The sequence below is a fragment of the Saccopteryx bilineata genome, chromosome 3 (assembly GCF_036850765.1).
Source record: "Saccopteryx bilineata isolate mSacBil1 chromosome 3, mSacBil1_pri_phased_curated, whole genome shotgun sequence".
Taxonomy (NCBI): domain Eukaryota; kingdom Metazoa; phylum Chordata; class Mammalia; order Chiroptera; family Emballonuridae; genus Saccopteryx; species Saccopteryx bilineata.
In genome coordinates this window covers 65166290-65179355 of record NC_089492.1, presented here as the reverse complement: position 1 = coordinate 65179355, position 13066 = coordinate 65166290, and the positions used below count along the sequence as shown (strand labels likewise).

The window sequence follows — 13066 nt, the reverse complement described above, 5'->3', positions numbered from 1 at the left end:
CTTCCCCTCTTGCAGCCAGCGGCTTGATTGGTTCAAGTATGGCACCAGGCACTGAGGCTATCTCGGTTGGTCTGAGCATGTCAGCCTCAGATGCTAAAAATAGCCCTGTACTCAAGCATCTGCCCCCAGTGGGGTTGCTGGGTGGATCCCAGTCAGGGCACACGTGAGAGTCTGCCTCACTATCTCCCCTCCATTCACCTGAACAGAATAAAAAAAGAATAATTGAAAAATTATAATTATTTTTATGTATTTTCTCTTTTTTTAGCTCTTGTGTTTGAAAAACACTTTCCAGCGACCATTGATTCTTTCCAGGATGCAGTGAAGTGTTTGTCTGAATTTGCCTGCAATGCAGCTTTCCCAGACACCAGTATGGAAGCAATTCGACTTATTCGCCATTGTGCAAAATACGTGTCTGACAGACCTCAGGTATAGTATCATTTAGTAAACAAATTGTACCAAAATTTATTTCCACTCTGAGATCCAAGTTTATTTAGAAAATAAGAGGATATGAAGCAACCCTGGCTAGGTAGCTCACTTAGAGTGTCGTCCTGAGATGCCAAGATTATGTGTTCTATCCCCTGTCAGGTCAAATACAGGAATCAACCAATGAATGCATAAGTAAGTGCAACAACAAATCCGTTTTTCTGTCTCCCTAAAAAGAAATGAATAAATAATAAAGGATATGAAACACTTATTTTTCAGTAAACTCAAAAATTATCTGAATTTGATTGAGTTATAATGGGTAATACTGATAGCTAACATTTATTGAAGGTATCAGGTTATTTTTGAGTGTTTCACCTGTATTGTTTAATCTTCATAGAAACTTTATGGGATAAGTGGTGTAATAGTCCCATACAGATAAGTAATCTGAGGCACAGAGAAGTTAAAACCACGTGTGTGACTTCAGGCCTAGTGACAGAGGCCCACGTGTTTAGCCATCCCACTAGACCGTTTTTCCCTGTCAGTCTCTGTAGTACTGGAGTTACCTGTCAGTGGATGAGGGTGGGCTTCAGCCCTGGAGTAAAAGGATGAATTGGCAACCTCTGCCTCCCAACTTTAACTTACAGATTTGAATCTGTATTTATAACTACCATAAGGAGAAGTGATACATCATAGATTTGGTACTAAGATTTTTACTACATATTGGCATGGACCTGTGTGGCACTTAGTACCATTTACACTTGCATACATCAACTCATTTAACCTTCCTACTGCCCCAGTGTGGTTAGTGTAGCTGCCTGGGGTCATAACCATGTAAATGATAAAAGTGGAAGCCTGACTTAACTTGGTTAATAATGCAGAACACTAGTGATGGAGTGCTCTTTGTATGCATTTAAAATCTCCATCTTTTTTTTTAAATAAAGTACTATGTTTTATCAAATTGTTGTACACTTTGGCCCTGGCCAGCTTGCTCAGTGGTAGAGCATCAGCCTGGCGTGTGGAAGTCCTGGATTTGATTTCTGATCAGGGCACACAGGAGAGGCAATCATCTGCTTCTCTACCCCTTCTTTACCTTCTTCCTCCTCCCTCTCTCCCTCCCTTTCTCCCTCCCTTTCTCCCTCCCTTTCTCCCTCCTTTCCTCTCTTTCCCTCTCTCTCTCCCTCTCTCTCTCTCTTTCTCTCCCACTCTTCCCCTTTCCCTCCCATGGTTCCATTGGTTCCAGCAAATTGGCCTTAGGAACTGAGGATGGCTCCTTGGCCTCTGCCTCAGGCACTTAAAAAAAATGGCTCCATTGCTGAGCAATGGAGCAGCAGCTCCAGATGGGCAGAGCATCACCTGGTAGAGGGCTTGCGAGGTGGATCCTGGTCAGGGTGCATATAGGAGTCTGTCTCTGCCTCCTAGCCTCTCTCTTAATTAAAAAAAAAAATTGTTCACTGATTTGTAAAGCAGTTTTTAAAGTTTTGGAGAAATATGCTGAATATAGGTATTATATTTTGCCTTAAATAACCCTGCCTTTCTCCGTGAAGGCTTTCAAGGAGTACACAAGTGATGATATGAACGTGGCGCCTGAGGACAGGGTGTGGGTGCGCGGATGGTTCCCTATCCTCTTCGAGTTATCCTGTATCATCAACAGATGCAAATTAGATGTAAGAACCAGGTAACAATCAGTGTTTGTAATTAAAATTTTGTAAGACTCATTTCGACTTTAATCAAATTAACTATTATGTGAACACAAGTTCAGTAGTGAAAGTATAAATTGTGTTTTATCAAATGAAAGCAAATATTAGATAGGCAGATTTTAAAATATTAAAATAGAGCAGAGGTAAAAAATAGAAGTACATTACTTTTCCTTAAAATTTGGTTATAGACCACTTTGAGTTTTTATCTTCTATGTTAATTTAATACTTGACACATTAGGTCTTTTCATATATTTGTTTCTAAACACAAATAGAAGTTAGTAACAAAATTTATTTTCTGATTAGTGACAGAATAACGTCTAAATATACATCCTTGATGGAGTTTAGGTAAAGAGCTTTTCTCTGAAGATTGGTCAATAACATGGTTTTGAATAATATAGGACTGATGATAAAAAAGAATTTAACTCTTTTCAAAGCATATTTTTAATAAAAGATCTATATGAATATATAATCAGTTTGTAAAGAAACTGTTGTGGCTTTAATGTAACCAGACAAGTGTAAACCTCTCATGTTGTCACAGCACATACCAATCCCATAGGATAATTTTTCTCTATATTTTTGATTGCCAAATTGAAATGGCCAGCTTGTATTTCAGTACAGTTTCTCAAAAGTGCTTGATTGCATCATGAGTTCGGTTTTATGTTAAAATCTCTCTTTGAATTATCCTGTCTTCTTTTCAGGGGAGAGTCATTAGTCATTTGGACAGTTACTGAACTTTTTAATATAGAAGGCGGTACAGACTTGTAACAAATCAATGACAAAATATAGTGAAAGAATGGATCCTTTCTCCCCTTATGCCAAAACTACACCCACCCCATCCAATGTTAAGTTTGATTTATTTCCTAAGAAACTTTTCACTTTTGTTACATGAAATCAAAAGATTTTATGATATAGATAAGTCGTCTAAAGTTGGAGTCAAACCTAGGGAATTTCTCATGGAGTTAGTAATCACAAGAACAGTGTACCACATTTTATCTTGACGAGGGGCCTGTCTTCTTTCTTAGTCTCTTACCCTCTCTTAGCCTGTCCTTGTGTAGGACCATGCTACCTTGCATCTCACCACATCTTATATTCAGATTATGGACAGGTTCGGGTTGTTAAAGAGAAGAGAAAAATGTATGTTCTACTTAGTAAATGAGAGGGAAAATATGAGTAAACTCTTCAGCGATGGCTTAATTTTCTTACCTCATTTCAAGATCTATAAGGGCTATCATTCAGATTACATTTTAAAATGTAACACTATGATTTGTAACATACTTCGTACAAATACTTTCATATGCCTTCTCATTTGAGTTCCTTAAAATTCTGTAGATTTACAGTTAAATAATTAACCTAGAGTCCAAATATCCTTTTTCTCTACACTGGCAACTTAAGTATTGCTTTAAGAAAGACTTCTTTAACAGTAGAAATTCGTGGAAACTTCTGTAGATCTGTTTGCTTTGGGGCCTAGAAAAAAACAGAATTCCCACCTCCCCTCTCCCCACACTTGGGAGTTAGCTCCAGTTACTTGAGTGAGACAAATGGGTTTCGAGCTCAGGGGATGGAGGAGGAGGGGAGCCTTTTCCCCTTGTAGGCGAAACGTGGGACTAGTTTCTTTACTTCTGCTCATTACACATTAGGTATTTTATGGATCAGATAACTGCTGAACTACCATACTGTTATTTTTATACACATTCATTAAACAAATAATTGTTTTGAGCCTGTTTTGGACCAGGCATGTACTAGGCCTGGAGTAGATAGAATAACAGCAAATGAGCTAGAGCGCATACTGGCTTTGTGGTGCCTTTCAAAGAAAATTTTGTCCTGGCTACCATCAGACTTTTGGAAATACAAATGTTTTCTAAATTGAAGGATATCTACATTTAGATAAAAGAAAGTAACTAATATAGAAGAAACATCAAACTTTTTAATGATTACATGAAGTTTTTTTTCTATTTTGAGAAAGATAATCAAGAAGACAATTTTGAATTTTAGTTTTAACATATTCAAAGGTAGTGAATGTGATATTAAGCTCTTTGTTTATACTTATGTGTTTCCTAGGTGACAGGCATTGCTCTGTGCCAGAGATATGGCAGGAAATGGACCCTTGCCCACATGAATGTCTTAATAGATTAGTTTCACAAATTATTTTGTCTGAGGATATTATATGAACAATTATAGTATTAGTAAAAATTCCTATAGCTCTTTGAAAAGTTATTCTAAACTCTTTTATTCTTAGACTATTTTTGATCAAGTATTTTCTTCCTTGGCCACAGTGCTACTAAATTAATTTTCACTAATTGGATGATCTTTCTCAATCTATAATCTCATTTACTATTTGTAAATGCTGGAATATTGGGTGGGAGTGGAGGAAAAGCAAAGAAAAGTTTTAAGGTTAAGTTAAGGCCTTTGAAGTTTTTTTCTAAATGATGCGTTCTAAAGAAGATTATATAACATCGTAAAATTCTTAGAACTCAGTATCATGTGTTAGTTTAAAACTAGTTTAGACTTTGTTCTCTGTAGCTTTGTGAACTATAACATTTATTTTAGAGCAATTCTGATGTGCAGTGCTTTTTTGTATTATAGTTTTCCTAATTATGTTATATCACTTCAGGGGTTTAACGGTAATGTTTGAAATAATGAAAACTTATGGCCACACTTACGAAAAACACTGGTGGCAGGATTTATTTAGAATTGTTTTCAGAATCTTTGACAACATGAAATTGCCAGAACAGCAGACAGAGGTAAGAAGACACAAAATTTTAATCTAATATAATCAAGTTAACGGGTTTTTAATATTTTTAATATTTTCCCTTTACATTTTAGTATTTCAGATTAAGCACATTAAACAGAAAAAAAATTCCTAGAAAACTTTCTCTTAAGAAACAAGAAAACTATTTGGGCATAGAACCCAGTTAATGAATTACTTTTTTTTGTTTTCAGTGTTTTTGTTGAACTTTCCATTTCTTTTCCCCATGTTAATATTGTCACAACTATAAACACCAGTAGCTTTCTTTAGTATTCATAGTGACTTCTTACTCTGAATTTAATATGGACCACATAGTAATAAGTAGACATGTACACGCTAGCACAAAACTGTGTATGAAAACTATCAGTTCAGATTAGGCCATTATACATTTGAGAAAAACAAGTAAATTACTTACACTTATTTTGTATGGATATGTTTGCCTTTCATGATGTTTTTTAAAACTGCACTTTGTGAAAATCAATTTAATTTTAATAGTATGCTTATCCCACTTGGTAAATTCTTATTCTTTCCTTCCTCTTTATTTCTCTTTCATGTTGGGTCAAGGCCAGCTGTTTGACTTGGGGTGAACATACAATATAATATATAGGTGATGCATATATAATTCATGCATATTGTTTGAAAAGCCATAACGCTAATAGTAGGGTAATGCAGCAGTAGTTCTTTACAATTAAAGCAAACAGGCCTTGGCAAGTTGGCTCAGTGGTAGAGCGTTGGCCTGGCGTGTGGAAGTCCTGGGTTCGATTCCCGACCAAGGCACATAGAAGAGGTGCCCATCTGCTTCTCCATCCTTCCTCCTCTCCTTTCTCTCTGTCTCTCTCTTCCGCTTCTACAGCCAAGGCTCAATGGGAGCAAAGTTGGCCTGAGCGCTGAGGATGGCTCCATAGCCTCCACCTCAGGTTCTAGAATGGCTCCAGTTGCAGCAGAGCAAGGACCCAGATGGGCTGAGCATCACCCCCTGGTGAACCTGCCAGGTGGATCCTGGTCAGGCGCATGCCAGAGTCTGTCAGTCTGCCGACCTGCCCCCTCTCTTCACTTAAGAAAAATACACACACACACACACAAAAAAAAAGCAAAAAAAAAAAAAAGCAAAAAAAAACAAACAAAAGCAAACAGTGCAAAAGTAAATTATTTTATACATAGGTGGTTATGGGATAATGGAGAAAACTAAATATTAAATGACATAAATGTAATGTTCTAGAGGGAAGTAAAGATATGAAAGGGACAGGGGGACAGGCTTATATTTTACATATGCAAACACATTTATTTTTTTAATTCTAGTTGCTGATGAATGGTTTAACTCTTCTCCCCCCAGAAAGCTGAATGGATGACGACAACCTGTAATCACGCGCTTTATGCCATCTGCGATGTATTCACCCAGTATCTGGAGGTACTCAGTGACGTACTTCTGGATGACATTTTTGCCCAGCTGTACTGGTGTGTGCAGCAAGGTACGTATGTGCCAGATAAGTGACGCCAAGTATTAAGTGTGACCCTGGCTTTTTTTTTATTGAATTTATTGGGGGTGACATTGGTTAATGAATTATATAGGTTTCAGGTGTACAATTCTATAATACATCACCTATATATTATATTGTATGTTCACCAACCCAAGTAAAAAAAAAAAAACAGTATGACCCTGGTAATATATACATGAATTTTCTTTTCTAGACAATGAGCAGTTAGCACGATCTGGTACAAACTGTTTAGAGAATGTTGTTATCCTGAATGGTGAAAAATTTACCCTCGAAATCTGGGATAAAACTTGTAACTGCACACTGGATATCTTCAAAACTACAATCCCACATGCGTAAGCTGATTTTATACAACCTTAAATATTGAATGATGGATAAAAAAGGTTTGATAGTAACTAGTGATTTCTCATAACAGAATCCTTTTTAAAATATCTCAAATGTTCCATTAATTTGTATTTCTCTTATAAACCATAACAAATACATGAATTGAATTCTTTATAAACCAAAATCTATAATCTCATCATCTAAAATTGGGGTAATAATGAAGTGATTCCACTTTTATGAGTTTTTATAGAAATAGACTAAACCAAGCAGTGGATTTGAATGAAAAACCACCCTCAACTTATATTTCAGTTACTGTAGATTTAATAATCTTAGGAAAAATTTATTTGTACCTATCACATTTTACAGTTAATTGTCATCTTTTTCTAAGGGGTAGGTTTGGAGTTGAATTGTAGTGAAAGAGTTTATATCAGTGGGGGAACTAAACTGTAGCCTGGCTAAAGGACTGGTGGCACCTGGACTTTTTGCAGGATGGACTTGAACTAACTTCCCAGCTCTACCTTGAGGGCTCTTGGACATGCGCCAAGTTTCACATTACATCTATGTTTTTTGTTTGTTTGTTTATTTTTGGTGACAGAGAGAGTCAGAGAGGGGGATAAATAGGGACAAACAGGAAGGGAGAGAGATGAGAACCATCAGTTCTTTGTTGTGGCTCCTTAGTTGTTCATTGATTGTTTTCTCATATGTGCCTTGACTGGGAGGCTACAGCAGAAGGGAGTGACCCTTTGCTCAATCCAGTGACCTTGGGCTTCAAGCCAGCAACCTTTAGCTCAAGCCACGACCCCATACTCAAGATGGTGAGCCCATGCTCAAGCCAGCAACCTAGGGGTTTCGAACCTGGGTCCTCTGCATCCCAGTCCAATGCTCTATGCACTGCATCACTGCCTGGTCAGGCACACTTATGATTTTTAAATCTACTTAATGTTTTAAATCTTATCTAAAATATCTTATTAAGTAGACATAAGTGAATGCACAGGCATAAAACTATATATGAACAAACTGTCCACATTTATCAGCATCATAAACTTTCTTAACATGAGTTAGGTATGTTTGTACTGGTAAGAGTCCCTTGTAAATATCCTAATCAATAAGAAATAAGAAGTCAAACAAAAGGAACCATCCCTAGGAAAGTATCTATAGGTAGGACTACACTAAAAGGATATACAGTAATTCCCTTGGCCTATTTATAATTATTTTACAGCTATTTTTTGGTGCACATTTTGTTGGATCATTATAACTGACATGATCCATTTTTGTTATAGTTTACTATGTCCACTATAGTATGAATTCTTGCCTAGCTGTTGTCCCTGTGAAGACTTTATAAAAACTAGTCAGGCTGACTTTTTTAAAGAACTGTTTCTGTTTTAATGCATTGAATGTACACACTCAGGATTAGATATATGATCTTAGAGCTTATCTAATCTAATAAGTGTCTCTTAATAGCATGCAATTGCACCAGAGTTCTTTCTGTATTGAACTGAAGTGATGTATTGACTATCTGTCTGTCCCCGTTCCCCAGGAGCCCCTGCTTCTCAGAAGTCAGAATTTAGGCCTTAATCATCTTTCTGTCCCAAGAAGCTAATCGCTAATCAAGTTAGTGTCTTCTTTGGGGCCATTCTTTATTTCATTAAATCGACCAAAAAAAAAGGTCTACATTAAAATGGAATCTAAATAGTTCTATTAATGTTTTTTAAACAACTCAACCTTGTTTTCAATCTCACTTAGGTCAATCCTTAATGACCCTAATACTTAGAAAAACTGAGTTTAAAGAATACTCATTTAATAATATTAAATGCTAATTGTTTTCAACTTCTCACAAAACTTTTTCAGCAAATTGCTCTTAGCAGTAATCGAAGAAGGAATATGTTGGTTTTGGTATATTTGTCTTTTTTGTGCCTGTTCCAAAACATATTGGATGTGACATGTTTCACACTGAATGACTGGTGCGATTTGGTCTTTTAAAGGCTCTTGACTTGGCGTCCCACATCTGGAGAAACTGTCCCCCCACCCTCATCTCCTGTGAGTGAAAAACAGTTGGTAAGTTCTGAGAAATAAAGCATATTTTAAATTATTTTTTTTTTTTTTTTTTTTTTTTTGAACAACAATTCCTTTATTCTCCCTCCCCATAACCCCTGGCTACATTCTTTTTTTTTTTTTTTTTTTTTTTTTTTTTTTTATATATATAAATAAATTTTTATTTTAATGGGGTGACATCAATAAATCAGGGTACATACATTCAAAGAAAACACCTCCAGGTTATCTTGTCATTTAGTTATGTTGCATACCCATCACCCAAAGAGAGATCGTCCTCTGCCACCCTCCATCCAGTTCTCTCTGTACCCCTCCCCCTCCCCTCCCCCTCTCCCTCCTTCCCTCCCCCCACCCCCCATAGCCACCACACTCCTGTTCATGCCTCTCAGTCTCGCTTTTATGTCCCACTAATGTATGGAATCCTGCAGTTCCTGTTTTTTTCTGATTCGCTTATTTCACTCCGCACAATGCTACCAAGACTCCACCATTCCGCTATAAGTGATCCAATGTCACCATTTCTCCTAGCTGAATAATATACCATGATGTATATGTGCCCCATCTTCTTCATCTAGTCCTCTATTTTTTTACAGTGATTAAAAGCCTTTAAGCAAACTCTTGGCCAATACAGCAAGAATCCATAAATGATTTGTGGTAATTTTACCATGGACCAAAATCTTTGTATTTTAAAGGGCCAAAATCTTTTTATATGATCCCAGCTCATCTTAAAAAAATGGCATAAATGTACTGTCCAGAATTTTAGGTTAAATTTCATGATGGTAAATTTCCCAGGTAGCTAAAATTTATCTCTGCAAGTGCCATGAAGGAGGTATTTTAAATCTTTATTATATGCGGCTTAAGTGTCTGTTTGTCGCCGATAGCTTATTGGTTGCTTGCGTAACTGTACTAGCCAATGGGGTGAAGTTACCACGGCTGAATGCAAATTGAGCGGGTCAGGGGGAAGGTGAACATTTGTTTGCATTGGCAGTCATCTGCTTTTGAAACAATTTAAGGCTGAATGCAAATTGAGCGTGTCAGGGGGAAGGTGAACATTTGTTTGCATTGGCAATCATCTGTTTTACATAAAAACTACGTCTTAACGTAATTTCTTTTAAGAATGCCTCCTAGAAAATACAGCACTGAAGAGGAGAGGAAAGGAGCTAAAGCTGCACAAAAACGGCTTTCTCAACAAAAAGAAACCACTGAGCAGAGAAAGACAAGGCTTGCTTCAGTCGCAGAGCAAATGCGTCTTTCTCAGCAAAATGAGACTGATGAGCATAGAGAAACAAGGCTTGCCTCAGATGCAAGACAAAAAAGCCTGTCTCGACAAAATGAGTCCCTTGAACAAAGGCAGGAGAGAAATGCAAAAAAACGACAGAGTAATGCTGACTGAAACGCAAAAAGGATTAAAACAGTTTCAAACAGAGAAACTTTAATTTTTGAGCATTCCTCTGGTGACATGAATATTAAATGTGAACACTGTCAGTCCTTAAACTTCAAGTTAGAAACTAATCGATTTGACCGTGGCAAGAAAGGATTTTCTCAATGTTGCAAGTACGGAAACATTGTAGTTCCACTAATTGAGAATTATCCACCACTCTTGAATAAATTATTGACTAATCATCATTATTATTTAAATCACCTTTATTTATTGAGCTAGCGGTGGCTCTTTAGAAATGTACCGCCAGTGGTTTCCTTCATTGCACTCTAAGCAATTAAGCAAGTAGAAGGGGGAAACCCCATGGGGCACTAAGCAAAGGGGCGTCCTCGCCGCCTGCCCTGGGTAATTCAGTTTGAATTAGCAGACACCTTTGCACAAATCATTTTAATTACAATTTATAATATCTAGAACAGTGGTCATTTCGTATGACCGCCGGGCTTTCTAGTTATTTTATAATATGGGTATTCTGAGACATAGAGTAAAATGATTTCAAGAATTATAAGACCCTGGTCGATTTGCTCCGTGGTGGAGCATTGGCCTGGCATGTGGAAGTCTTGGGTTCAATTCCTGGCCAGGGCACACAGGAGAAGCACCCATCTGCTTCTTCACCCTTCCCCCTCTTCACCCTTACCCCTCTCCTCTCTGTTTCTTGCACTCTTTCTCTCTCTCTTTACCTCCCACAGCCAAAGTTCCACTGGAGCAAAGTTGGCCCTGGGTGCTGAGGATGGCTCCATGGCCTCCACCTCAGGCGCTAGAATGACTCCGATTGCAGTGGAGCAATGCCCCAGATGGGCAGAGCATTGCCCCCTAGTGGGCATGCCGGGTGAATCCTGGTTGGTGGGGCACATGCTAGATAGAGTGTCTCTCTGCCACCCTGCTTCTTACTTCAGGAAAAAAAGAAAGAGTTTGTAAGAGGCAGGCACCAGATTATATATGGATTTCCATGCCAAGCTGAAAATATTATATTGAATATTATTTTATTTGAACTTGTAATTTTGATATAATTTGGCTTTAGAGAAAAGTTACAAAAACAATACAAAGAATTCTGATAGACCCTTCATCCAGTGTATTGTTTGCCTTAAATCTGTCATAACAAATTACCACAAACATAATGGCTTAAGCAGTAGTAGTCAACCTGGTCCCTACCACCCACTAGTGGGTGTTCCAGCTTTCATGGTGGGCGGTAGCGGAGCAACCAGAGTATAAATAAAAAGATAGATTTAACTATAGTAAATTGCTTTATAAAGATTTATTCTGCCAAACTTAGAAAAATCTGACATAAAGTACTTGGTAAGTAATTATTATTATGTGCTTTAACTTGCTCTAACTCTGCTTTATAAATCTTATAAAGTAAAGTTACTTCCCTACTTTATAAATCACCATTACTGTGGAACTGGTGGGCGGTTAGAAAATTTTACTACTAACAGAGATACAAAAGTGGGCGGTAGATATAAAAAGGGTGACTACCCCTGGCTTAAAGCAACAGAAATTGACTCTCTCATAGTCCTGGAGGCAAAAGGTCCAAAGTCCAGGCCTCAGCAGAGTCACTTCCCTTCAAAGCCTTTAAGGGAGAACCCTCAGCTTCTAGTGGCTGCTGACAGCCCCTTAGTATTCCTTGGCTTGTACACCCATCACTCCAGTTTTCCCAACAATTTTTTGAACCAGGTTTGGTACTTGTTAAAATATTATTGTGATTAGCACTGATTTGGGGGGACTCAGGCCCCTGTGTTCTTTTTAGAAACCCAGGTGAGGTTGCTTCCAGGTAGCACTGTTAGTCAGAAGGCCCAGTTCCTCTTCTAGCCACGCTGTCTTCTCGCTGAGTGCACTGTCTGTTGTAGTACAGTCAAGCTAGGCTCATGGACCTGTCAGCGCCTGTGTGTCCAACACAGCTCATGCTCACATTGATCATCTAGTCCAGGGGTCCCCAAACTACGGCCCGCGGGCCACATATGGCCCCCTGAGGCCATTTATCCGGTCCCGCTGCACTTCCGGAAGGGGCACCTCTTTCATTGGTGGTCAATGAAAGGAGCACATTGACCATCTCATTAGCCAAAAGCAGGCCCATAGTTCCCATTGAAATACTGGTCAGTTTCTTGATTTAAATTTACTTGTTTTTTATTTTAAATATTGTATTTGTTCCCGTTTTTGTTTTGTTTTTTACTTTAAGATATGTGCAGTGTGCATAGGGATTTGTTCATAGTTTTTTTTATAGTCCGGCCCTCCAAAGGTCTGAGGGACAGTGAACTGGCCCCCTGTGTAAAAAGTTTGGGGACCCCTGATCTAGTCCTTACACCACAGTGACAGCCAGTGTGAAAAGTGTCGCCTCCATCTGTAGATCAGAAAACCCCAGCTCAGGAATATTCATTGCTTATTCAAGATTACACTTAGTAACTCTGGGGCGGAACTTAGCTTGTAGCTCTGTTGGACTTGAACATTCAGTTTCTCTTCATGACACCACACTCCTAATTGGTCACCTTCTCACAGACCCTTCTGGTTGCTGGTTTCTTGGGTGAGAGAACATCTTGCCCTAAACTCACCTCTGAAAGCTTCCCTGAGCTCAGCCTATGCAGAGCCTGCACACACCTCCCTGTCCCTGCCGCGTGTGTGCTCTGTTTAGATTTCAGGACCGTCCATGGGTATTGTTGACCACTTCTCCCATACGGTGAAACTTGATACTTCGGTCTGTTGCTCTTGGGCAGTCTCAGGCCCAAGTCTGCAGGTCGGAAAGGAAGCTTTTCTCTTAAAGACTCTTCATTAGCTCTATCCATGTATAGGTAATTTTAAATAATTTTCTCATGTGTCTATAATTGCTGTGTGTAGAATGTTTTCATAAGGACACAAAATGTATTTTTTTAAAAACAGCATAATAGAAACTTTTTATTCTTAAGTTTTACTC

General features: G+C 38.2%; 1 protein-coding gene across 1 annotated transcript in view; it reads left to right on the top strand.

Moving 5' to 3' along the window:
- The window catches only part of ARFGEF1 (ADP ribosylation factor guanine nucleotide exchange factor 1), a 141368-nt gene that overhangs the window by 118573 nt on the left and 9729 nt on the right, over nt 1–13066 (top strand). The window contains exons 28-33 of the mRNA XM_066266270.1: nt 266–426; nt 1968–2098; nt 4732–4861; nt 6200–6335; nt 6556–6694; nt 8666–8738. Coding sequence (XP_066122367.1) covers nt 266–426; nt 1968–2098; nt 4732–4861; nt 6200–6335; nt 6556–6694; nt 8666–8738 — 770 coding nt within the window. The remainder of the gene's footprint in view (nt 1–265; nt 427–1967; nt 2099–4731; nt 4862–6199; nt 6336–6555; nt 6695–8665; nt 8739–13066) is intronic.